At 38.7% G+C, this 26,604-nt stretch overlaps 3 protein-coding genes and 1 pseudogene across 3 annotated transcripts; 1 reads left to right on the forward strand and 3 right to left on the reverse strand.

The window, feature by feature from the left end:
• Positions 1 to 3,997: 3,997 nt before the first annotated feature.
• Positions 3,998 to 4,930, reverse strand: LOC113259762 (olfactory receptor 8B3-like). The gene has a single exon (XM_026505258.4). The coding sequence runs from the start codon at positions 4,928 to 4,930 to the stop codon at positions 3,998 to 4,000; it is 933 nt and encodes a 310-aa protein (XP_026361043.3).
• An 8,980-nt stretch (positions 4,931 to 13,910) lies between these two features.
• Positions 13,911 to 14,843, reverse strand: LOC113259761 (olfactory receptor 8B3-like). The gene has a single exon (XM_026505257.4). The coding sequence runs from the start codon at positions 14,841 to 14,843 to the stop codon at positions 13,911 to 13,913; it is 933 nt and encodes a 310-aa protein (XP_026361042.3).
• A 3,346-nt stretch (positions 14,844 to 18,189) lies between these two features.
• On the forward strand, positions 18,190 to 24,528 carry LOC113260184 (glyceraldehyde-3-phosphate dehydrogenase-like; annotated as a pseudogene).
• Positions 24,529 to 24,870: 342 nt separating this feature from the next.
• LOC113259760 (olfactory receptor 145-like) lies at positions 24,871 to 25,812 on the reverse strand. The gene has a single exon (XM_026505254.1). It carries the CDS (start codon positions 25,801 to 25,803, stop codon positions 24,871 to 24,873), a length of 933 nt encoding a protein of 310 aa, XP_026361039.1. The 5' UTR covers positions 25,804 to 25,812.
• Between the last annotated feature and the right edge of the window lie 792 nt (positions 25,813 to 26,604).

Genomic DNA, 26,604 nt, shown 5'->3' on the forward strand with positions numbered 1-26,604 from the left:
TGATGCCACCAGCCATCCTACTCACTGAGGACGATGAGTCTCCCTCAGAAAGTAAAACTTCACACTGAGTATGATTTTCATGTTTAAAGGTACATCTTTTTCACAACAAAGCCCTGCAGATAAACCAACTACTTCATCTGGTGTTCAGCTGATAAGACAGTGAAATGTCCCAATGGAGGAGAGAAAAGCCGACTATGACAGACTCAGGGAAAAATACTATGTCTGACCTCCAGCATGGACATCGATTCAACAAACTCCATTTTAAGAAGAGATTTTGACTACATAAGGTGCATTTTAGAATCTAACTACTCTGTTGCGTTAAGAAAATCTACATTTATATCTTTCACTTACTATGCCTTATTTACATTTTTACATATACTCCAAAGCCATACATCATTAGATACTTAGACGTACAAAATGCTGTGTGTGTGTGCATGAAAGTGAATGTGTGTGTGTGTGTTAGTACATATACGTGTGCATGTGTGTTTCCATGAACAAGCAACTGATTAAAGCAATAACTACTTCCTTTTCCTAGATTCAGCAAATACTTGTTGCTCAGCCCTTCCTCTCAGGAATCATCTACCTGAAAGTGGGTTGCATACCATGCAATCAATGTAAGGCAGTGATCTCATAAAATATCTCATACAATATAACTTTTTTTTAAAGATTTTATTTATTTATTTAACAGAGAGAGAGGCAGCCAGCAAGAGAGGGATCACAGGCAGGGGTAGTGGGAGAGGAAGAAGCAGGCTCCCAGCAGAGGAGCCTGATGTGGGGCTCGATCCCAGGACTCTGGGATCATGCCCTCAGCGAAGGCAGACACTTAATGACTGAGCCACCCAGGCGCCCCTCATACAATATAACTTGAACACTGTGTGTAGGTGTTTCTGTATGAGTGTGTGTGTGTGTGTGTGTGTGTGTGTGTGTGTGTGTTTAAGGAGGCAGTGTCAGGAGCAGTGGGGAATGAGGTTCAATAAATTTAGGGGTGCAACAATTAAAAGGACATGGAACTCAGAACCCCTCCTACTTCTGCTCTTCATGACACCTGAACCTCAGTGTACCCTGATCATGCTCACTACAAGCCTGGTCCCAAGCGACCACAGCAGCTCACTTACAGAAAGTTTACATGAAAAAATTCAGAATGTAATCAGCTCTGCTTCTGGTCCTGAAGTAGGAGGATCATTTTCTGTTATTGCCAAGAAAGTCCAAGCTTTCAAACTGATTCAGAGACAGCTCTGTCCTAGGACACAGGTACAGACAAACCCCATGACTTACCTGCTTGACTCAGTTGTGACAACTTCAATAGACTCATACTTCCTCTCATAACTTCCTTTACAGCTGCTCACATAACACAAAAAAGCAAAAGCCAAAAGGGACAACTATGTTGTGCATGTAACACACCTGACCTGGTTTTTCTCCTTTTGAAAGAAGTCCCAATACATGCATAGTGCTTAAACTACTATTCAGAAAGCTGTCAGCTAAGTTGCTCTTATGAAAACTTTGCAAATCTTAACTTTAATAAACTGTCTTTATAACTTTTATAACAATTTTAATGAACTTTTCCCCAAATAATCTGAAAAATGCTATTTAGTTCAAAAGGTAGTTTATCCTTTTAGCAATAAAAAATGATCACTTCTGAAAGTCTTCTCCTGAAATTGAAGAAGATTGCATTTGTATTTCGAGTCTTCTCAAATGAAAGATTAGTGACCAGGGTTAACATATACATATAACTACCTCAAATAGGGATAAAATGTGTAACAAAACGGATGCACCTTAGCAATGTCTATAATGGTTCCTAAATATCAGCATGTATTATTTATGTACTGACACACTTTTGTTAATAAGCAAAACAATTTCATCAAAACAGACAGCAAGTAAAAGAAAACAAACAAAAACTACAACCAAAACCAACTATTTTGTATAAATGGAACTTGTTAAATGAAAATCAAGCATGTTGATATGGAGATCAGGGAAGTGGTATGAGAGGTCATTTAAAACCATAAGTCACTGACTGTATGGTGACAGATGGCCACTACACTTATCATGGCAAGGATTTGATAGTGTATATATATGCCAGGTCACTATGGTCTATGCATGACACTAACATCATATTGTATGTCAAGTATACTTCCATTAAAAAGAAATAAAAAAAATAAATCAATAAACCATACTCAAGGTTTTAGTGATATCAAACACCTAAACCAAATACAAGCTAACAAACCAGTTATGCTAAATTTCACAATACCTAAACCTTGAATGGAAATTAGAAAACAGGTAAAATTGTAAAAATTATTAAAGTTAGAAATATTTAAATTATCACCTGATTAAGGGATTAAGGATTTTTGAAGTAGTCATCTTTTTGTGTTTCCTCAAGGAAAATAAAATAAAATAATCCAACATCCTATACCAGTAAAGAAATTGTCACAATTGGGTTTATTTAGCCAATAAAATTCCTAGACTGATATTCCGTAAAGTGCAGTTAAACAGTAACCATTTTTCCAAGGAAGACACACAGATGACTCACAGACACATGAAAAGATGCAAATATCACTCATGATTAGGGAAATACAAATCAAAACTACAATGAGCTATCCCTCACACACGTCAGTAGGATAAAATCAACAATACAAAAACAGAATGGTGGTTCCTCAAAAGGATAAAAATAGAACTAACTTATTATCCAGCAATTGCACTAGTAGGTATTTACACAAGTGATACAAAAATACTGAATCAAGGTATACATGTGCCCCGATTTACAGCAGCATTATCAACAATAGCCAAATTATAAAAGGAGTCCGATATTCACTGAATGAGGAAATGATAAAGAATATGTGGCATACACATACACACACACACACACACACACACACACACACACACACTGGAATATTAGCCATAAAAAAGAATGAAATCTTGAGATTTACAAATATGTGCATGGAGCGAGAGAGTATTAGGCTAAGTGACATACGACAGTCAGAGAAAGACAAATACCATATGATTTCACTACGTGAAACTTAAGAAACAAAACGAATGTAGGAGGAAAAAAGAAAGGCAAACCATAAAACAGATTCTTAACTAAAGACAACAAACATGGTGCTGGAGGGGAGCTGGGCAGGGGGATAGGTTAAACGGGACATGGTGATTAAGGAGGGAACTGGTTGTGAAGAGCACTGGGTGTTGGATGCATGTGATAAATCACAAAATTCTACACCTGAAACTAACATGACATTGTATATTAACTAACTGGAATTTAAATAAAAACTTGAAACTAAAAACAAATAAATGAAGTAGAGCAAACAAACTACAAACAGTAGTAGACATGAAATCAGAGGCTAATAATTTAGTCTATAAAACTAAGTGACTTTAGGTAAATCTAAATACTCTGAGCTTCACTTACCCAGCCCTACAATAAATATATTTTTTTAAGATCAGTTATGTGTTGGTTTGACTGTATAAAGGTAAAAAAGAAAGTCTGCCAAAAAAAATCTTCACAGATGATGTCTACATGTGCAAAATGGATTAACCTTGATTGTCATTATGGAACGGTCAACCTCTGGTATTTAAAGGGGACACTCTCTTCCCAACTGGAGGATGGAAAATGGGATTACAAACAGAATATCTGATATATATTTTAATACCAAGTGGCAGAAAAGAACATCCAAAATAATATACTGTCTCCCTTCGTTAAGTATATTCAATAGTTGAAAGACCATTACCATGTTCTAGAGGAAAAAACAATTTCAAAATGAAAATGGAAAAAAAGAGACAACATGTTTATTACTTAATGCTATTACTAAAGAGAACAAAAAGGGAAAGAACATATTGTGATATGGGTGAGGAAAAGAAGACTTATTTCATAAAGACTAAAATTGTGAGAGTCAAATATCCGTTACCATATTAGAAAAAAATGCTAAGAAGATGCCACTAAAAGTATTAGATTTAAATACACAGAATCCCCCTGTGCGAAACAAACTACTAAGTCAGACACAGTTTCTGATCAAAAATGTCTCTTACTCAAAGTTTTTCTCACAGCAAGTTTAATGTCTTTGTTTCTCAAGCTGTAAATGAAAGGGTTCATCAAGGGAACCACATTGGTATAAAAGACAGAAGAGATTTTCCCCTCATCCAAAGACCCAGCAGAGGATGGTTTAAGATACGTAAATGCACCTGATCCAAAGAAGAGAGAAACAGCAACTATGTGGGAGCTGCAGGTGCTGAAGGCTTTGGACCTGCCCTCAGTGGAGCTGATGCGCAGGATGCTGGAGAGGATGAAACCATAGGAGACAAAGATGGTGACACTGGGCACCATCACATTGATGCCCTCCACAATGAAAACCACCAGCTCATTGACATAAGTGCTGGTGCAGGACAGCTGGAGCAGAGGGAGGATGTCACACAAATAATGGTTGATGGTGTTTGCATCACAGAAGGTCAGTCTCAGCATGCATCCTGTGTGAGCCATGGCATCCAAAAATGCCATCAAGTATGAACCAAGTATAAGGATTGAACACACTTTAGGGGACATGACAACATTATACAAAAGTGGGTTGCAAATGGCCACATAGCGATCATAGGCCATTGATGTCAGCACATAAGCCTCAGAAATAGCAAAAAAACATAAAAAGTAAAGCTGGGTCATGCATCCCCTGTAGGAGATAATATTCTTCTTTGATGTGAAGTGAGTCAGCATTTTGGGTGTAAACACAGAAGAATAACAGAGATCTATGAAGGACAAATTGAAGAGGAAAAAGTACATGGGGGTGTAGAGGTGTGAATTCAGCCCAATTAGAGTTACCAAGCATAAATTTCCCAACACAGTGACCACATACATAACTAGAAACAGGCAGAACAGAGGGAGCTGGAGATATGGTAAGTCTGTGAGCCCCATCAGAATGAATTCAGTCACAAAAGAACCATTTCCAGGAGCCATTCTTCTCTAAAGGGATCTGTGGACACAGGAGAAAAAAGCTACACTGAAAATAAGTCAACATTTCCCACCATATCTCCTCTCACAAGAGTTGGGTTTGTACTGTTACTATTTAAGACTAGCCCAAACTGGACCCACAGAATCTGCTTTAGTATTATCATGAATCTAGTGACATGGGTGTTCCCTTACTAGAGTCCTTATAAACAGCATAAGCAAAGACATTCAGAACTTGGCCTACAGTATGAAGGCCAGTGCTTTCAAGTGCCAACAGGACTGTTGTGAAAAAAAAAAAAAAAAGGTTAAGGGAGAAGATTGGACCAGGAGAGAATTGCCTTCTCTCATTTCATTTCTTTGACCACATGACCCCTCCCCTAACCAGTAAAATGGAGGCAGCAACCCCACCAACCTGGTGCTGGCCTCTAATAGGGATTGGACTTGGTGTGGTGGAAATGAAGAATGTTATTTCTTATCCAAAACTAAAGACCAGAGTCTAGGGGAGTTTAAGTTCCTGCCCCATGTCACAGAGTAAAAACTATAAATGTAAAGAGTGAGAGTTCTGTCCATGAACTGACCCATAAATTGCAAACTTGAAAACACATAATGTCTCAACCTTCCCTACACCAACACCCTCCCCTTAAACAGGTCCTTCTACCAATTTCATGTGAGTCTGAGGGCAGAAAAACTGGAAAGAAAGTGACATATCTTAGATCCCTGGACTTGCATCACAAAAGGAAGACGTGAATATAAGTAGAATTCAGAAACTCACCTCCTTAGGCAAGAACACCTTAGTGTTTCCTGACCAGTCTTACCCCTGTGGTCCTGAAAGGGCAGATTTAGTCTCTGTGGCTTTGCTCCCTTGGATTCTATGAGGACGCAGTCCACACTTAATTTAAGAAAATCTTCTGAACCACAGATAACAATTTCTGATGATGAGCCTCTCAAGTGGCAGACAAAAATAAAAAGCCTTTATTATTATCATTTTGCCACCTGGTAAATCACAGAAGACGTAAGGTGAGTGTGATGATATAATGAACTCAGCTATAAACAGGGCAGAAGCTTGCTCGGTCTGTTCCGCAGGGAATGGTTTCTGGTGTAATAGGGTATTGAGGGGATGTAGTTACACAAAGGACCACAATGTGTCTTTAATTCCTTAGGGACTCAGAATTTTACTTGAGGTTTTCCTCCACTGTAGGGATTGGACATCCCAAGAGAAGCCAAAAATAAATTCCCATTTCCAGTTCAGCAACATGGCAGAAGAGGAAGTCCTAGAACCTCAGACCCTCCATGAACACCCTGATTGAAAAATGTTTCACATACATATTCCCTTTATAGGAAATCCAGATAATAGTTAAGGTAGTCCGCTTCTCTGCAAAGAACATACTTAGTCACATTGGAAGGTTTAGGGAAATTCTCTTGTTGTAACACTTATCCCTGCACAGCACCTTCAAATTGTGATAATCCCCCCTCCCAGTTCCTGGCTTCTCCCTGGAGAGGGATGGAATTGCACCTTATACCCATGCCCCCACTTTTTTAGGTGTGCCCAGAAGACTGGCTTCTAGATACTATGTGTCAGAAAGCAGAGCGGATATAGGTCACAGCATACTTACCTGTCCATGGAGAGAGATAAAATATTGGTGGTGTGGGCTGGAAGTCACCAGAGTTCCTTCCCCTGGCTCAGCATAGAGCAAGTGACTGAAAATCCTTTTCTTACAGCTTCTGTCTGGTGAGGAAATAATCTGCATGATGTGTCCAATAATACAACTTCTCTGTGAGCTGTCTGTGGAATTGGCTTCCATCTTGCTTGTTTTAGAACACAGACACAACCTGCCATACAATGGATGCCTGGGGGCATGGGGGGATGCAGGGGATGCAGCTAAGAAGAAACAAAGTGGTTTAGACTGCACTAAATTGAAAGGCCTCCAAAATCTCTGACCAGGCTTATTGGTGGTACCTTCTCTACTCCACGGCCAGTCCATGAATATTAGCACAGATGGGTGTTTTGTGTAAAGTGCAGACACCAAGTAGAGAGTCAATGAAGGCAAGTGGAAATACTGTCCAAAAAGGAATAAGAGAAATCTTCACAAACTGGCTCTAATATGGGATTTACCTGACAGAGAATTCAAGGTAACTGGTCATAAAGATGCTCACTGGAGTCAGAGAACAATACACAAACCAGAGAAAATTTCAACACAGAGACAGAAAGCTTAAAAGTATTAAACAGAAATCATGGAGCTCCAGTATACAATATCTGAACTAAAAAATACAGCAGAGGGGTTCAAGAGAAAACGGTATCAACAAAAGAAAGGATCATGAATTTGATTAAAGCTCACTGAAAATTATTCGGTCAGAAAGGCAAAATGAAAAAAGAATGAAAAATAGTGAAGAATGCCTGAGGAACTTTTTGGATGCTACCAAGTGGATCAACATATGGATTAATACATGCGTTTCAGAAACCCCAGTAGGACAGTGAGAAAGAACCAGAAAGTATAATCAAAGAAAAGAAAGGCTGAAAAATTCCCAAATCATAGAAACTTCCCGATACTGTGACCTATTTATAGAAAGGTAAAACCCAGAAGAATACATACACCAAGGATCAACTACTTATTCACTCTCCACTTTACTTAACTGTGTTAACCTGACTTCCACAGTCAAACTCAAGTCTATCCCAATTCCCATGCTTATCTAGGCAGATGAGATATAAAATGCTCTAAATCTGTATCCGGGGACTCAACACAAATTTACAGACTGCTGAAACACCTTTAAACTTGAATTATGACTGTGATACCTGGTTCTGATTCAATCATTATACTTTATAATACCTCTGGTGATTGAAACAGTCTTTTCTCTATGCCTAAATATATCCATTTTTCTATAGTCCTATATTATTATCATCACACAGTTTTCAAAAAATAATACCTCAATGGAATATTATTCAGCTATCAAAAAGAACAATTTCTCAACATTTGCTGCAACGTGGACGGCACTGGAGGAGATAATGCTAAGTGAAATAAGTCAAGCAGAGAAAGACAACTATCATATGATTTCTCTCATCTATGGAAATTAAGAACTAGGAAGGTCGGTAGGGGAAGAAAGGGATAAAGAAAGAGGAGTAATCAGAGGAGGGAGAGAAGCATGAGAGACTATGGACTCTGAGAAACAAACTTAGGTCTTCGGAGGGGAGGGTGATGGGGGAATGGGATAGGCTGGTGATGGGTAGTAAGGAGGGCACGTATTGCATAGTGCACTGGGTGTTATACGCAACTAATGAATCATCGAACTTTACATCAAAAACCAGGGATGTACTGTATGGTGACTAACATAATATAATAAAAAAAATATTTAAAAAAAATAATGCCTCAAAAAGTTCTTTAAGACAAGACTTGATCAAAATAAATTCTGAAAGCAGCAACACAAAAGAAGCCCCTTACTTACAAAGGAACACACATAAGGATAGTTGCAGATCTCTCGAGAGAAACTTGCAGGGCCAGAAGGGAGTGGCATGATATATTCTCCATGATGAATGGGAAAAATTGCAGGCTAGAGGAGTCTATACAGGAAAGCTATCACTCAGAATAGAAGGACAGTAAATAGTTTCCCAGACAAACAAAACCTAAAGGAGTTTGTGACCACTAAACCAGCCCTGCAAAAGATATTAAAGGGGACTCTGATTGGGAAGGAAAGACCAAAAGTGATGAAGACTAAAAAGAAACAGAGAAAATATCCAGAAACAATGACAAACAAGTAATAAAATAGCATTAAATTCATATCCATCAATAGTTACTCTGAATGTAAATGGACTAAATGCTCCAATCAAAAGACATAAGGTATTAGAATGGATAAAAAAAAGAACCTATGCCACCTCATTTTAGAGACTCATTATATACCTAAAGACATCTGCAGACATAACGTAAGGGAATAAAGATATATTGACCATGCAAATGGACCTCAAAAGAAAGCCAAATAGTAATACTTAATCAGACAAACTAGATTTTAAACCAAAGACCATAACAAGAGATGAAGAAGGGCATTAAATCATAAGAAAAGGAACTATCCAACAATGATCTTACAATTGTAAAGATTTATGCCCCCAGCATCAGAGCACTCAAATATATCAATTAATAACAAACATAAAGAAACTCATTGATAGTAATATAATAATAGTAGGGGACTTTAACACCCCACTTACATCAGTGGACAGATCATCTAAGGAGAAAACCAATAAGAAAATATGGCTTTAAGGAAACATTAGACCAGATGGACTTAACTGATACATTGAGAACATTTCACCCTAAAGCAGCAGAATACATATTCCTTTCAAGTGTGCATGGGACATTCTCTAGAATAGGCCACATACTGGGCCACAAATCAGGCCTCAGAAAGTATAAAAAGACTGAGATTAAACCATGCATATTCTCCAATCACAACACTATGAAACTCGAAGTCAACCACAAGAAAAATATTGGAAAGACCACAAATACATGGAGGTTAAACAGCATACTACGAATGAATGAATGAATGAATGAATGAATGAATGAATCATCCAGAAAATTGAAGAATAAACTTTAAAAAATATGGAAACAAATGAAAATGAAAAGACAATGTTCCGAAACCTTTGGGATGCAGCAAAAGTAGTCATAAGAGGGAAGTGCATAGCAAAACTGGTTTATTTCAAGATGCAAGAAAACTCTCAATATACAACCTAACCTTACAGTTAAAGGAGCTAGACATAGAACGATAAAAGAAGCCTAATACCAGTAGAAGAAGGGAAATAATAAAAGTTAGAGTGGAAATAAAAGATATAGAAACAAACAACAACAAAAGTAGAATAGATCAATGAAACCAGGAGTTGGTACTTTGAAAAATTAATAAATTTGATAAACCTCTAGCCCGATTTATCAAAAGGCAAAGAGAAAGGACCAAAATAAATAAAATCACAAATAATATAGGAGCAATCACAAACAACACTACAGAAACAAAAACTTACAAGAGACTATGATGAAAAATCATACGCCAACAAATTGGGAAATCTGGAAGAAGTGGATAAATTCCTAGAAACATATAAGCTATGAAAAATGAAACAGGATGAAATAGAAAACTTGAACAGATGACGAACAGATGAATAACCAGCAGAGAAACTGAATTAGTAATCAAAAATCTCCCAGTAAACAAAAGTCCAGGGACAGGGGGCTACACAGGGAAATTCTAGCAAACATTTAAAGAAAAGTGAATACCTATTTTTCACAAACTATTCCAAAAAATAAAAATGCAACAAAAGCTTACAAACTCATCTATGAGGCTAGCATTACCCTGAATCCAAAACCAGACAAAGACCTCACTAAGGAAGATAACCACAGGTCAATATCCCTGATGAACATGGAATGCAAGAATTCTCAACAAAATACTAGCAAATACAATCTAGCAGTACATTGAAAGAATTCATCATGATCAAGTGAGATGTATTTCTGGGCTGCAGGGGTGGTTCAATATTTGCAAAACAACCAACATGATACACCACATTTATAAAAGAAAGGATAAGAATCATATGATCCTCTCAATAGGGGCAGAAAAAACATCTGACAGAGTACAACATCCTTTCACGATAAAAACCCTCAACCAATTAGGATAGAGAGAATATACCTCAACAAAGTAAAAGCCATATATGAAACTCCACAGATAATATCATCCTTGTTGGGGGAAAAACAGAATTTCCTTTATACTCAGGAAAAGGACATGGATGCCCACTCTCACCATTACTATTTAAGATAGTACTAGAATTCCTAGCCTCAGCAATCAGACAACAAAAGGAAATAAAAGGCATCCAAATCTGGAAGGAAGAAATCAAACTTTCACTATTTGCAGACAATATAGTAATTGACATAGAAAACCCAAAGAATCGGCCAAAAAAATCCTAGAACTGACACATGAATTCAGTTAAAGATGAAGGATACAAAATCAATATAGAGAAATCTGTTGCATTTTTATATGCCAATAAGGAAGCAGCAGAAAGAGAAATCAAGGAATCAATCCCATTCACATTGCACCAAACACCATAAGATACCTAGGAATAAAACACACCAAACACGTAAAAGATCTGCACTCTGAAAACTATGAAACACTGATGAAAGAAATACAGGATGACACAAAGAAATGGGAAGCATTCCATGTGTGTGGATTGGAAGAACAAATATGTTAAAATGTCTGTACTACCCAAAGCAATCTACACATTAATTCAATCTCTCTCAAAATACCACCAGCATCTTACACAGAGCTAGAACAAACAACCCTAAAATTGTATGGAACCACAGAGTCCCTGAATAGCCAAAGCAATCTTGAAAAATAGAGTAAAGCACAAGGCATCACAATTCTGTACCTCAAGTTACATTACAAAGCTGTAGTGATTAGAAGGGGGATTGAAACATGAGAGACTATGGACTCTGGGAAACAAACTGAGGGCTTCAGAGGAGAGGGGGATGGGGGATTGGGATAGGCCGGTGATGGGTATTAAAGAGGGCACATAGGGCATGGAGCACTGGGTGTTATATGCAAATAATGAACCATGAAACACTACATCAAAAACTAAGGATGTACTGTATGGTGACTAACATAACATAGTAAAAAATTATTATTAAAAAAAGGAAAATTCATGTACCTCAAGTGAAAAATAAACATGAATTTAAAAAAAATTAAAAAAACAAAGCTGTAGTGATCAAGACAGAATGGTCGTGCCACAAAAACAGACACATAGATCAACGGAAGAGAAGAGAAAACCCAGAGATGGACCCACAATATGTGCTCAACTAATCTTCGACAAAGCAGGAAAGAACATCCAATGGAAAAAAGACAGTGTCTTCAAAAAATGGCGTCTGGAAAACAAGACAGCAACATACAAAAGAATGAAACTGGATCGCTCTCTTATACCATACAAAAAAATAAATTCAAAATGGATGAAAGACATAATGTAAGATAGATATGCCTCCGGGGCAAGGGATACAAAGGCAAAAATGAACTTTTGGGATAAAAAGCTTCTGCACAATGAAAGAAACAATCAACAAAACTAAAGCACAACCTTTAGAATGGGAGAAAGTATTTGCAAATAACATTATCTGATAAAGGATTACTATCCAAAATATAGAAAAACTCAACACCCAAAAAAACAAATAACGCAGTTAAAAAATGAGAAGTCATGAATACACATTTTTCAAACAAGACATAGAGATGGCCAACAAACACATGAAAAGATGTTCAACATGACACATCATCAGAGAAATACAAATCAAAACTACGAGATAACATCTCACGCTTGTCAGAATGGATAAAATCAACAACACAGGAAACAACAGAGGTTGATGAGGATAAGGATAGAGAGGAATGTTCTTACACTGTTGGTGGGAATGCAAACTGCTGCAGCCACTCTTGAAAACAAAATGGAGGTTCCTCAAAAGGATAAATATAGAACTAACCTATGATCCAGCAGTTGCAATAGTAGGCATTTACCTAAAGGACACAAAAACACTGATTCAAAGTATACATGCACCCCGATGTTTACAGCAACATCATCAACAATAGCCAAATTATGGAAGGAGCCCAGATATCCACTGAATGATGAAATGATAAAGAAGATGTGGCATACACACACACACACACACACACACACACACACACTGGAATATTAGCCATAAAAAGAATGAAATATTGCCATTTACAAAGATGTGCAAGGAGCTAAAGAGTATTATGCTAAATGACATAAGTCAGTCATAGAAAGACAAATACTATATGATTTCACTCATGTGGAATTTAAGAAACTAACAAATGAATGTGTGGGGGGGAAAGAGGACAAACAATAAAACAGATTCTTGACAAAAGACAACGAACAGGCTGCTGGAGGGGAGGAGGGCAGAGGGATAGGTTAAATGGGAGATGGCGATTAAGGAGGGAACTGGTTGTGATGAGAACTGGGTATTGGATGCAAGTGATAAATCATGAAATTCTATGCCTGAAACTAATATTACACCATATGTTAACTAACTGGAATTAAAAAAAAAAAAAACTTAAAATTAAAAAAATAATAATAAAGTAGAGCAAAATAGACTACAAAGAGTAGCAGATGTGAAATTAGAAGGCTAAGAATTTAGTCTAAACTCCTACTTTATAAAAGCTGTGTGACTTCAGGTAAATCTAACTACTCTGAGCTTCTCTTGCCCAGCCATACAATAATCAGTTATGTGTTGCTTTCACTGTAAAAAGGTAAAAAAGAAAAGTCTGCCAAAAGAAAACTCTTGGTACATGATGTCTACATATGAAAATGGATTAACCTTGATTGCTATATGGAATCTTCAACCTCCGGCATTGAAAGGAGACATATTCTTCCCAACTGGAGGATGGAAAAATGAGATTACAAACAGATTATCTGATACATATTCTTTTTTTAAAAGATTATTTATTTATTTATTTGAGAGAAAGGACGAGAGAGCAAAAGAAGGCATTGCAGCAGAGGCAGAGGAAGAAGCAGGCTCCCCGCTAGGTAGGGAGCCCCATACAGGACTCAATCCCAAGACCCCAATATCATGACCTGAGCCAAAGGCAGATGCTTAACCAAGCCACCCAAGTGCCTTGATACATATTCTAATACCAAGTGGCAGATAAAAACACACACAATAATACAATGCCACCCTTCAAATTCAATACTTTAAAGACCACTTCATGTTTCAGAGGAAAAAACAAGTTGATAATGAAAATGGGGGGGAAAAGACATGTTTATTACTTACTGCTATTACTAAACAGAACAAAAAGGTGGAGAAGATTATATGGTATTGGTGAGGAGAAGAGGAAGACCTACTTTATAAAGACTAAAAATAAATTGTGAGACTCTATCTTCCTTTACCATACTAGGAAAAATGCTAAGAAGATTGCCACTAAAGGTATTTTACTTAAACACACAGAATCCCCATGTGCAACAAACTACACAGACAGACACTGTTTCTGATCAATTCATTATCCTACTCAGAGTTTTTCTCACAGCAAGTTTAATGTCCTTGTTTCTCAAGCTGTAAATGAAAGGGTTCATCATGGGAACCGCATTGGTATAAAAGACAGAGGAGATTTTCCCCTTATCCATAGACCCAGCAGAAGATGGTTGAAGATACATAAATGCACCTGAGCCAAAGAAGAGAGAAAGAGCAACTATGTGGGAACTGCAGGTGCTGAAGGCTTTGGACCTGCCCTCAGTGGAGCTGATGCGCAGGATGCTGGAGAGGATGAAACCATAGGAGACAAAGATGGTGACACTGGGCACAATCACATTGATGCCCACCACAATGAAAACCACCAGCTCATTGACATAAGTGCTTGTGCAGGACAGCTGGAGCAGAGGGAGGATGTCACACAAATAATGGTTGATGGTGTTTGCATCACAGAAGGTCAGTCTCAGCATGCATCCTGTGTGAGCTGTGGCATCCAAAAATGACACCAAGTAAGAACCAAGCATAAGGATTGAACACATCTTGGGGGACATGGCAACATGATACAAAAGTGGGTTACAGATGGCCACATAGCGATCATAGGCCATTGATGTCAGCACATAAGCTTCAGAAATACCAAAGCAACAGAAAAAGTACAGCTGGGTCATGCATCCCCCGTAGGGGATAATATTCTTCTTTGATGTGAAGTGAGTCAGCATTTTGGGTGTAAACACAGAAGAATAACAGAGGTCTATGAAGGACAAATTGAAGAGGAAAAAGTACATGGGGGTGTGGAGGTGTGAGTTCAGCCCGATTAGAGTTATCGAGCCCACATTCCCCAACACAGTGAAAACATACATGATTAGAAACAGGCAGAACAGAGGGAGCTGGAGATATGGTAAGTCTGTGAGCCCCATCAGAATGAATTCAGTCACAAAGGAAGCATTTCCAGGAGCCATTCTTCTCTAAAGGGATCTGTGGACACAGGAGAAAAACATTACACGGAGAACAATTCAACTTTTCTGATCATATCTCTTTCACAAGAGTTGGGTTTGTGCTGGAAATATTTGAGATTACCCCAAACTGGAGTAATTCTGGAGCACCCACAGAATCTGCTTTGCCATTATCATGAATCTAGTGACATGGCCATTCCCTTATTAGAGTCTTTATAAACTGTATAAGCAAAGAGCATCAAAACCTGGCCTACAAAATGACGGCCAGGGGTTCCATACGCCAACAGGACTGCTCTGAAACCAAAGGTTAACGGAGAAGATTGGACCAGGAGAGAATTGCCTTCTCTCATTTCATTTCTTTGACCACACGACCCCTCCCCTAACCAGTAAACTGGAGGCAGCAACCCCACCAATCTGGTGCTGGCTTTCATGGGGATTGGACTTCATGTGGTGGGAATGAAGAACATTGTTCTAATCCAAAAATAAAGGACCAGAGTCTTGAGAGTTAAAGTTCCTGCCCCATGTACAGAGTAAAAACAATGAATGTACCAGAGTGAGAGTCCCATCAATGACCAATAAATTGCATCCTTTCAAACTAGTAATGTCTCTGAATCTTCCCTGCGCCATCACCCTCCCCTAAACAGGTCCTACGACCAATTTCATCTGAGTCTGAAGACTGTAAAACTGGAAAGAAAGTGGAATATCTTAGGGGCGCCTGGGTGGCACAGCGGTTAAGCGTCTGCCTTCGGCTCAGGGCGTGATCCCGGCGTTATGGGATCGAGCCCCACGTCAGGCTCCTCTGCTATGAGCCTGCTTCTTCCTCTCCCACTCCCCCTGCTTGTGTTCCCTCTCTCGCTGGCTGTGTCTATCTCTGTGAAATAAATAAATAAAATCTTTAAAAAAAAAAAAAGAAAGTGGAATATCTTAGATCCTTAGACTTCCATCACAATAGAAGGACATGAACATAAATGGAATTCAGAAACTCACCTTCCTTAGGCAAGAACACTTCGGTGACTCCTTACTGGTATTACCCCTGTGGTTCTGAAAGGGCAGATTTAGTCTCTCTGGCTTTGCTCCCTTGGATTCTATGAGGACACAGCTCACATGTAAATTCTGATGAGCCCTGCAAATCCTTCGGAACCTCAGATAACAATTTCTGATTATGAGTCCTCTTAAGCAGCAGACCAAAATTAACAGCCTTTATTATTATCATTTTGCCAATTCGTAAATCACAGAAGACTTAAGGGTGAGTGTGATGATATAATGAACTCAGCTATAAACAGGGCAGAAGCTTGCTCGGTCTGTTCCGCAGGGAATGGTTTCTGGTGTAATAGGGTCTTGAGGGGATGTAGTTACACAAAGGACCACAATGTGTCCTTAATTCCTTAGGGACTCAAAATTTTACTCAAGGTTTCCCTCCACTCTAGGGATGGCACATCCCCCAAGAGGAGCCAAAAATAAATGCCCATTTCCAGGTGAGCAACTTGGCAGAAGAGGAGCCCTAGAACTTCCTGCCCTCCGTGAACACCCTGATTCAAAAATGTTTCACATACATATTCCCTTCATAAGAAATTCAGACAGTAGTTAAGGTAGGCCTATTCCGAGTTAAACAATGAAGCTACACACATCCCCTAACATTTTAGGGAAATTCTAGATATCCTCTTTTTATAACAATTATCCTCGCACAGCACCTTCAAAGTGGGACAAGACCCCAGTTCCTGACCTCTCCCTGGGGAGGGAAAGAATTGCACCATCTGTCCAATGCCCCAACTTTTATTACGTGTGCCTAGGAGTCCAGCTTCTAGATAGTCTGTGTCAGAAAGCAGGGGGATACAGGACTCAGCATGTTTTACCTGCCCATGGAGAGAGACAAAAAAGTTGGTGGTGTGGGCTAGAAGTCACCAGAGCTCCTTCCCTTGGCTCAGCATAGAGTAAGTGATTGAAAAGCCCTTTCTGACAGCTTCTCTCTGGAGAGGGAAAGATACGCACGATGCGTCCAGTAATACTACATATCTGTGAGCTGCCTGAGGAATTGGCTTCAGTCTTGATTTTTTTAGAACACAGACACAACCTGGCACACAATGGATGGGGTGGGGGGAGACAGGGAGAAGCAGGGAGCGCTGCAACTAAGAACAAAGAAAGAGGTTTAGACTGCACTAAATTGAGAGGCCTCCAAAGTCTCTGACCAGGTTTATTGGTGGTAGCTTCTCTAGTCCAAGGCCAGGCCGTGAATGTTAGGACAGGTGCGTGTTTTATCTCAAGGGCAGACACCAGTGCAGAGAGTCAATGAAAATGAAGACAAGTTGAAATCCTTCCAAACAGGAATAAGAGAAATCTCCACAAACGGACACTAATGAAATCAAAATATGTGACTTACATGACAGAGAATTAATAACTATCATAAAGATGCTCGCTGGAGGCAGAGAACAACACACAAACCAAAGGAAATTGCAACACGGGACAGAAAACTGTTTGAAAAAACTGTTTAAAACTGTTTAAAAGTATTAAACAGAAATCATGAAACTGAAGAATACAGTATCTGAACTCAAAAATTCAGCAAAGAGTTTCAAGAGACTGAACAAAAGACAGGATCTTGAATTTGATTAAAGGTCACTGTAAATTATTCAGTCAGAATGGCAAAATGAAAAAAAGAACAAAAATAGTGAATAAAGCCTGAGGGACTTACTGGATGCTACCAAGGGCATCAATATATGCAGTTAGAAACCCCAATAGGAGAAGAGAGTGAGAAAGAACCAGAAAACATATTCAAAGAAAAAAAAGGCTGAAAAATTCCCAAATCATGGCAACTTCCCAATACTCTGACAATTTATGCAAAGATAAAACCCAGAAAAATTGCATAATGAGTATACATATACATACACCAAAAGTCAACTACTTATCCACTGACCACTTTACTTAACTGAGCCAAACTGACTTCTACCCTCAAACTCAGGCCTATACCAATTTCCAGGAACAATGCTTATCTAGGCAGGTGAGATATAAAACACTCTAACCCAACACTCTGGACTCAATGCAATTTACTAACTGCTGAATCACCTCTAAACTTGAATAATGAGTGTGATATCTGGGTCTGTTTCAATCATCATGCTTTATAATAACTCTGCTGATTGAAGCGGTCCTTTCTCTATGCCTAAATATATTCATTTTTTTCTATATTCCCAAATTATAATCATCACACCACTGTCAAAATAATACCTAAAGAAGTTCTTTAAGACTTTGTCAAGAATGCAGAAGGGGTTAAGAAAATGAAAATATATAATGTATAGGAGAACCATCTCCTCTGTACATTAACCTAAACATAATGACATATAACCCTCTACAGACCTATACAATGGGGTTCTCTATGGACTTTGCTCCTCCTGCAGAACCTGGTGGAAATGTTTCGTTGAGTGTAGTAAAAGCACCATCTCTGCTCCGAACTGGTTTGCATTACTCCACACTACTCTATTTTTGGTTTCTTCTGTGCGAGCCATTCTATTTTGTACTTGGAACCCTGTTCCCTTCACCTGAGCCTTTATTCTGAGTCTTGGCTTTTTGAGTACTTTAATATTTAATTTAAATAAAGGTAGAATCCAAGTTTTTCAGCCTTAATTTACTATGAAAGTTAGCATACATACATATATCAGTCTACAAAATAGACACTTCAACCATTATTATAAACTGAGCAGCTTATAATGAGCATGCAGACCTATAAATAGACTATTTCAGGTCCCAGAGCCCTCTGTGTGCCCCTAGGTCCTCCCATTCTCCACCTTGATACTGTTGCAATCATGCTCCAGCTTTTGTTCACAGCTTCATCACTTAAGTGGGCCCTCATGGTGTTCCATGTCCAGCCAGAAGAAGGACGAAGAGAATGTGGAAATGATTATTATAGTCTACCCTTACGTGTTTCCACATATCGTGAAGGCCAGTATAATATAAGAATATATTCACATGTTCTAAATCAGGCAATAGAGCTTCCAAATATAAAATAGGAAAGATACTTTGACTTTTTGCTTAGTTTAGCATGTTGCTTTTATTTGTGTTCTGAGACTTTTCATTCACTGAAACTATTTTCATGTTTCATGGATATTTAAAAGTACAGTCATTGATTAATAATACAAATAATAATATGCTCTTATATTCAGAATCAAAACACCAAGGCCTAGTCTCAGCTCTACCACTTAAAAGCTGTAATTTGAGACAAACTATGATGACATCTCCCCATCAGTTTCATCAACTATGAAATGAAAATTAAGCTTCCCTCTCCTCTTTATCTCACATTATTTCCCTTTGAAATAGAAGAACTGACAGATGTGACAGAGCAGAAAACACTAAAACACATTAAGAACATTTGGAACACCCTGCACATCTCTATATTACTATTGGAAGTGGGTTAATTTACCTTTATGTCAGAGACAGAAGTTCAGCAGCCCCTCTGATGCCCCCAGCCATTCTACTCACTGAGGAAGATGAGAGTCTCTCCCTCAGAAGGTAAAACTTCACACTGGGTATGATTTTAATATTTAAAGATACATATTTTGTACAGCAAAGCCCTGCAAATCAACCAACTACTTCATCTGGTGGTCAGCTGATAATACAATGACATGTCCCAATGCACAAAAGAAAAACAAACTTATGCTAGACTCAGGGAAAAATAACCATGTGTGTCTCCCAACATGGACATCAATTCAACAAAATCAATTTTAAGAAGAAATTTTGACCATACAGAACTGATATTAGAATCTATCTACTCTGTTGTATTATGAAAACCTACATTTATATCATTCTCTTATCATGATTTATTTATATTTGTAACATACACCCCAATGCCACACATTGCTAGGTACTCAGAGGTATAAAATGCTGTGTGTTTGTGTGTGTGTGTGTGTGTGTGTGTGTGTATGCAAGGAATGTGCATGTATGTGTCAGTACGTATGTGTGTGCATGTGCGTGTGTTTCTATGAACAAGCAACTGATTAAAGCAAAAACTATTTCCTTTTCGTAGATTCAGCAAGTACTTCCTGCTCAGCCCTTCCTCTCAGGAGCTGGAACCAGGAACCATCTACCTGAAAGTGGGTTGCATACCATGCAATGGCAGTGATCTCATAAAATATGACTTGAACACTATGTGTAGGGGTGTGTGTGTGTGTGTGTGTGTGTGTGTGTGTGTGTGTGTTTAAGGAGGCAGTCAGAAGAAGTGGATAATGAGGTTCAATAAATTTAAGGGTTCAGCAATTAAAAGGGCATGGAACTCAGAACCCTTTGTACTTCTGCTTTTCATGATGCTTGAACCTTAGTGCACCCTGATCGTGCTCATTTCAAACCTGGCTGAGCAACACGAGCAGCTCACTTACAGAAAGTTTATATTGCACAAATCCAGAATGGAATCAGCTCTGCTTCGGGTCCTGAAGTAGGAGGATCATTTTCTGTTATTGCCAAGAAAGTCCAAACTCTCATACTGATTCAGAGATGGCTCTGTCCTTGGACACAGGTAGGGACAAATCCCATCACTTACCTGCTTGACTCTTAGTTGTGACAATTTCCGTAGACTCATACTTCTTCTCATAACTTCCTTCACGGCCATTCACATAGCACACAAAAAGCAAAAATCATAAGGGACAACTTTGCTGTGCATGTAACACATTTGACTTGGTTCTCCTCCTTTTAAAAAAAGTCCCAAACATATATAATGTTTAAATTACTAACCAGAAAACTGTCAGCTAAATTGCTTTTATGACAACGTTGTAAATCTTAACTTTATAAACTGTCTTTATAACTTATGTAACAATTTTAATGAACTTTTCCCCAAATAACCTGAAAACATGGAATTTAGTTCGAAAGTTTATTCTTTCTGCCATAAAAAAATTATCATTTCTGAAAGTCTTTTTCTGAAATTGAAGCTGATTGCATTTGTATTTCGAGGCTTCTCAAATGAAAGATTAGTGATCAGGGTTAACATATACTTTTAGCTACCTCCAATAGTGATAAAATATGTAACAAACGGGATGCACCTTTGCAATGTCTGTAACGGTTCCTAAATAGCACAAATATTATTTACGTGCTGACATACCTTTTTCAATAAGGAATACAATTTCATCAAAACAGACTCTAAGTAAAAGAAAAGCAAAATTTAAAAAAACAACAAAAATCAACTATTTTGTATACATAGAACTTGTTATATGAAAATCAAGCATGTTGATCTGGAGGTCAGGGGATGTGGTGTGAGAGGTCGATTAAAACCGTAAGTCAATAACTCTATGACGGCAGACTGTAACTACACTTACCATGGTGAGCAGTTGGTAGTGTAAAATATGTCAGATCACTACGATGTACTAATGTGTGAAACTAATAGAACATTGTATGTCAAGAATATTGTATGTCAACTAAAAGAATATTGCATGTCATCTATACTTCAATGAAAAATAAATTACTTTTTTAAAATTGATAATAATAAATAAATAAAACCATACTCAAGGTTTTAGCGATGCCAAACTTCTAAAACACAAACAAGCTGACAAACCAGTTACGCTAAATTTCACAATAACTAAATCTTGAGCGGAAATCAGAAAAGCGGTAAAATATTAAATATTATTAAAGTTATCTTAGAAATATTTAAATTATAACTTAATTAAGGATTAAGCATTTTTTGTTTCAAGTTTTTATTTATTTATTTATTTTAATTTTTTATTATGTTATGTTAGTCACCATACAGTACATCATTAGTTTTTGATGTAGTTCCGTGATTCATTGTTTGCGTATAACACCCAGTGTTCCGTGCAACATGTGCCCTCCTTAATACCCATCACCGGGCTACACCAGTCCCCCACCCCCCTCCCCTCTGAAACCCTCAGTTCAAGTTTTTATTTAAATTCCAGTTAGTTAACAAAGAGTGTAATATTGGTTTCAGGAATATAATTTAGGATTAAGGACTTTTAGAGTAGTCATCTTTTTGTGTTTTCTCAAAAGAAAAATAATCCAACATCCTATTGAAGAAAAGAAACTAGCACAATTTGGTTTATCCACCAAATGTTTCTTTCAAGCTGTCATTGCTCTCCCAGCTGCAATTTCAGGGTTTTTGTAACTTAACATCCATACAGGAGTAGCACACAGAAGTCAACAAAAACAGGAGTGATTTAGCTGTTCCCAGGTCATCCAGCCCTGCTAGTTTACCTGTTTATTTTTTTTATTATGTTCAGTTAGCTACCATAGAGTACATCATTAATTTTTGGTATAGTGTTCAATGATTCATTAGTTGTGTATAATACCCAGTACTCATCACAACACGTGCCTTCCTTAATACCCATCACCTGGTTTAAATATCAAGTGACTTGTGCTTTTATCCCACCCAGAGAAATCCTGTGGTCTTTATAATATTTCTAGAGCCTTCTAGAAAGGAAGAGTCACAGAAAGAGTTGTCTTTTACCCATGATTTGCTTTCTAAATTTCTTCATCTTAATTTGAGTTTTGTATACCAAACGCTATATCTCCTGTCCTCTGTGTTCCTGGTTCCTCATAAATGTGGAGACCAATTTGGCCTTTTGGCCTTCATTCCCCAAAACATTTCCCTATTAATGTAGGATCATTGTGCATTATAAGTTTTATCAAAGATGTATAAACACTGGGGGGAAATAGCATTACCCTAAAGAACAGGATACAAAGTCAGATGAAATGTGGTTTTAAACCTCATTGTCCTTTGCTACAGAGAGATTTCTTGTTTATTGACCATGCGGTTTTTGGGTCCTGTCCTAATGATTTGTAGCTGGGTTCCTTTCTCTCCCATGCCCTAGTCTCTGAATTACTAGTACTTGCAAACATTCTAAAATGTCTTTTTTTAATTAATTTGCAAAAAAGCTCCCTGTTTAGTCAATCCTCTCTCAACTATCCTAGCCTAATAGGACTTGTCTTTGACAAGAAAAACTATCAAACTATTCTCCTATAACAACCACTACCCTGAGGGATATTCATGTGTAAGCCAACAAAGCACAGCCAACTTTCAAAACAAAAAGTTTTCTCATATTTCAGGACTACTGAAATAAAATAAAAATAAAAATAATAAAATGAAGTAAACAAAAAGTATATTTGAAAGAGCAGTAGACATGAAATCAGAAGACTACAGTTTATCTAGGTGTTTCCTTAGTAAGCTATATGACTTAACTCATTAATTTTTCTCAGCTTCTGTGTTATGTCTATGCAATAAATAAATATTGAGGATCACTATGTGTCCTATGGTAAATACAAAATCTGTGCCAAAAGAGGCTTAACACATAGTGTTTAGCTGGAAAGTGGATTATATTTTATGGATGTTCTGGTACCTGCTGTATCTGTGAAACACTGACATCTCAAGGAGGCACATTATAGGCCAGGAAAGGGTTTAGACAGGAGTACAGACTATCTGATTCCTGATTCTAATAGCACAGTGTAAGAACCCCCCACACAAAGTACAAGATCACCCTACTGTTACTTTACATGATCATTTATAAACCTATTTATACTCTTCCAGGAGAAAAAAACAAATTCCATAATGACAATGTTAAAAACAGAGATAAATTTGTTTGTTGATTTTATTCATAAATGGTTAAAGTGGTAAAAAGGAGAAGACATTGTGAAAATGATGGGGAGGGAAGATCTTCTATCAAAAAACTGGAAAAAAAATTGGGCTCTCTGCTCCTCCCTGTCTGACACACAGCCACATCTTCTGGTGCAGTGACAGCACCATCCCAAAGACAAGACGGTAAAGGTCGGAGTAAGTACATTTGGCCGTATTGGGTACCTGGTCACCAGGACTGCTTTTAACTGTAACAAAGTGGATGCTGTTGCCACCAAGGACACCACTGATCTCAACTATATGACCTACTTGTTACAGTACGATTCCACCCATGGCAAACTCAAAGGCACAGTCAAGGCAGAGAAGAGGAAACTTGTCATCAATGCAAAGCCCATCTCCATCTTCCAGGAACAAGATCCCACCAACATCAAATGGGGCGATGCTGGCGCTGAGTATACTAGGGAGTCCACTGGAGAAGACTCTGCCTTACCCGAAGCTGGGGCCAAGAGGGTCACCATCTCTGCCCATTCTACTGATGCCCTCCTGTTTCTGATGGGTGTGAACCATGATAAGTTTGATTATCAGCAATGCCTGCAGCACCAGCTGCTTGGCCTCTTTGGCCAAGGTCATCCATGAAAACTTTGGCATCATGGAGGGACTCATAACCACAGTCCATGCCATCACTGCCACCAAGAAGACTATGCCAGGCCCGGCTGGGAAACTGTGGCATAATGGCTGAGGGGCTTCCCCGAACATCATTCCTGCTTCTGATGCTGCCAAGGTTGTAGGCAAGGTCATCCCTGAGCTGAATAGGAAGCTCACTGGCATGGCCTTCCATGTCCCCTCCCGCAAGGTGTCAGTCGTGGATCTGAGCTGACAAATGGAGAAAGCTGCAAGTACTATGACATCAAGAAGCTGGTGAAGCAGGCATCGGTGGGCCGCCTCAAGGGCATCCTGGGCTCCATTGAGAACCAGGTAGTCTCCTGCAACTTTGACAATGACACCCATTCTTCCACCTTCAATTCTGGGGCTAATACTGCCCTCAATGACGACTTAATCAAGTTCATATTCTAGTATGGTAATGAATTTGGCTACAGCAACACATTGGTGAACTTCATGGGCTATATGGCTGCCAAAGAATAAGAGCCCACTGAACCAACAGCCCTAGACAGAACAAGAAGAAAGATGCTCTCAGCTGGTGGGGAGTACATGCCCCAACACACAGAGAATTTCCACACCTCTACACAGTTTCCATCCCGGAATCCCTGAAGTAGAGGAGGGAATTGGAGAGCCCTACCTTGTCATGTACCATCAACAAAGTATACTGTACCCAGCCAAAAAAAATTGGAAACAAACTGACAAAAATCAATTTCCTTCACAGTGGTAACAAAGATATAGGATATGAACACTCCCACCTAAACTATTCTGATGAAAAAAAATAAAATATACCAGTCCTATAACTATACACACAGACAGTGATTCTGATCAAAACTCTCTCCTACTCTGGGTTTTTGCAAGAGCGAGTTTAATGTCTCTGTTTCTCAAGCTGTAAATGAAAGGGTTCATCATGGGAACCACATTAGTATAAAAGATAGAGGAGATTTTTCCCTCATCCATAGACCCAACAGAAGACGGTTTAAGATACACAAATGCACCTGATCCGAAGTAGAGAGAAACAGCAAATATGTGGGAACTGCAGGTGCTGAAGGCTTTGGACCTGCCCTCAGTGGAGCTGATGCGCAGGATGCTGGAGAGGATGAAACCATAAGAGACAAAGATGGTGACACTGGGCACAATGATGTCAATGCCCACCACAATGAAAACCACCAGCTCACTGACATAAGTGCTTGTGCAGGAGAGCTGGAGCAGTGGGAATATATCACACAAATAATGGTTGATAACGGCTGCATCACAGAAGGTCAGTCTCAGCATGCAACCAGTGTTAGCCATAGCACCCAAAAATGCCATCAAATATGAACCAAGCGTAAGGCTGGAACACACTTTGGGGGACATGGCAACATGATACAAAAGTGGGTTACAGATGGCCACATAGCGATCATAGGCCATTGATGTCAGCACATAGCATTCAGAAATAGCAAAAAAACAGAAAAAGTAAAGCTGAGTCATGCATCCCCTGTAGGAGATAATATTCTTCTTTGATGTGAAGTGAGTCAGCATTTTGGGTGTAAACACAGAAGAATAACAGAGGTCTATGAAGGACAAATTGAAGAGGAAAAAGTACATGGGGGTGTGGAGGTGTGAATTCAGCCCAATTAGAGTTATTAAGCCCAAATTTCCCAACACAGTAACCATATACATGACTAGAAACAAGAAGAACAGGGGGAGCTGGAGATCTGGTAGGTCTGTGAGCCCCACCAGGATGAATTCAGTCACAAAAGAGGAGTTTGTAGGAGCCATTCTTCTCCAAGGGATCTGTGAGCACAGGAAAACAGGATTACATTAGAGAAAAAGCCAGCTCTTCCCACAATATCTCAACCTACAAAAGGGAATATATACTGGGAATATCTGAGACTAACCAAATCTGGACACAAAAATTTGCCATTACCTCTATTGTGATACTGAGAAATACTAACTGCCCCCTTTATTAGAGGGTTGTAAGCTAAATAGAGCAAAGAGTACCACAATTTAGCCTAGAGAGGGAAGTCCAGTCCTACCACATACAAACATGACTGCTGGAAAAGACAAGGGAGAAGGGAGAAGCAGGATGGACCAAGACACAATTGTCCTTCTCTGAACGCACCATCTCTTCCTTCACTTCAACCTCCCATCAAGTAAAAATGGAGGTAAAGGTCCTCTAACTTGTTACTGGTCTCTAATGCACATTAGACTTGGTGTGGTGGAGACAAGAACACTCTATCTAATTCAAAACTCAGGTACCAGAGTCTAGGACAACCCCCATGTCACAGAATAAAAGCCATAAATCCAGAAGAGTGAGAGTTCCATCCATGGAGGGGGAACTTACTGACAGAGATATTGTACCCTGAACCCCTTAAGTCTCTGAACATCCCCTCATCTCCCCTTGAACAGATTCTTCCTCATTTTAATTTCAGAACTGAACAAAATGAAAAAGAAAGTTGCATATCTTTGATCTCTGGATTTCCACCTCACAGAGGGACATTCATACAAATGGGATTCAAGAACTCACCCCCTTAGGCCAGAATATTTCAGTGCTTCCTTATCATTGTTCTTAACCCCTGC

Source organism: Ursus arctos, unplaced genomic scaffold (assembly GCF_023065955.2).
Source record: "Ursus arctos isolate Adak ecotype North America unplaced genomic scaffold, UrsArc2.0 scaffold_22, whole genome shotgun sequence".
NCBI classification, from domain to species: Eukaryota; Metazoa; Chordata; class Mammalia; order Carnivora; family Ursidae; genus Ursus; species Ursus arctos.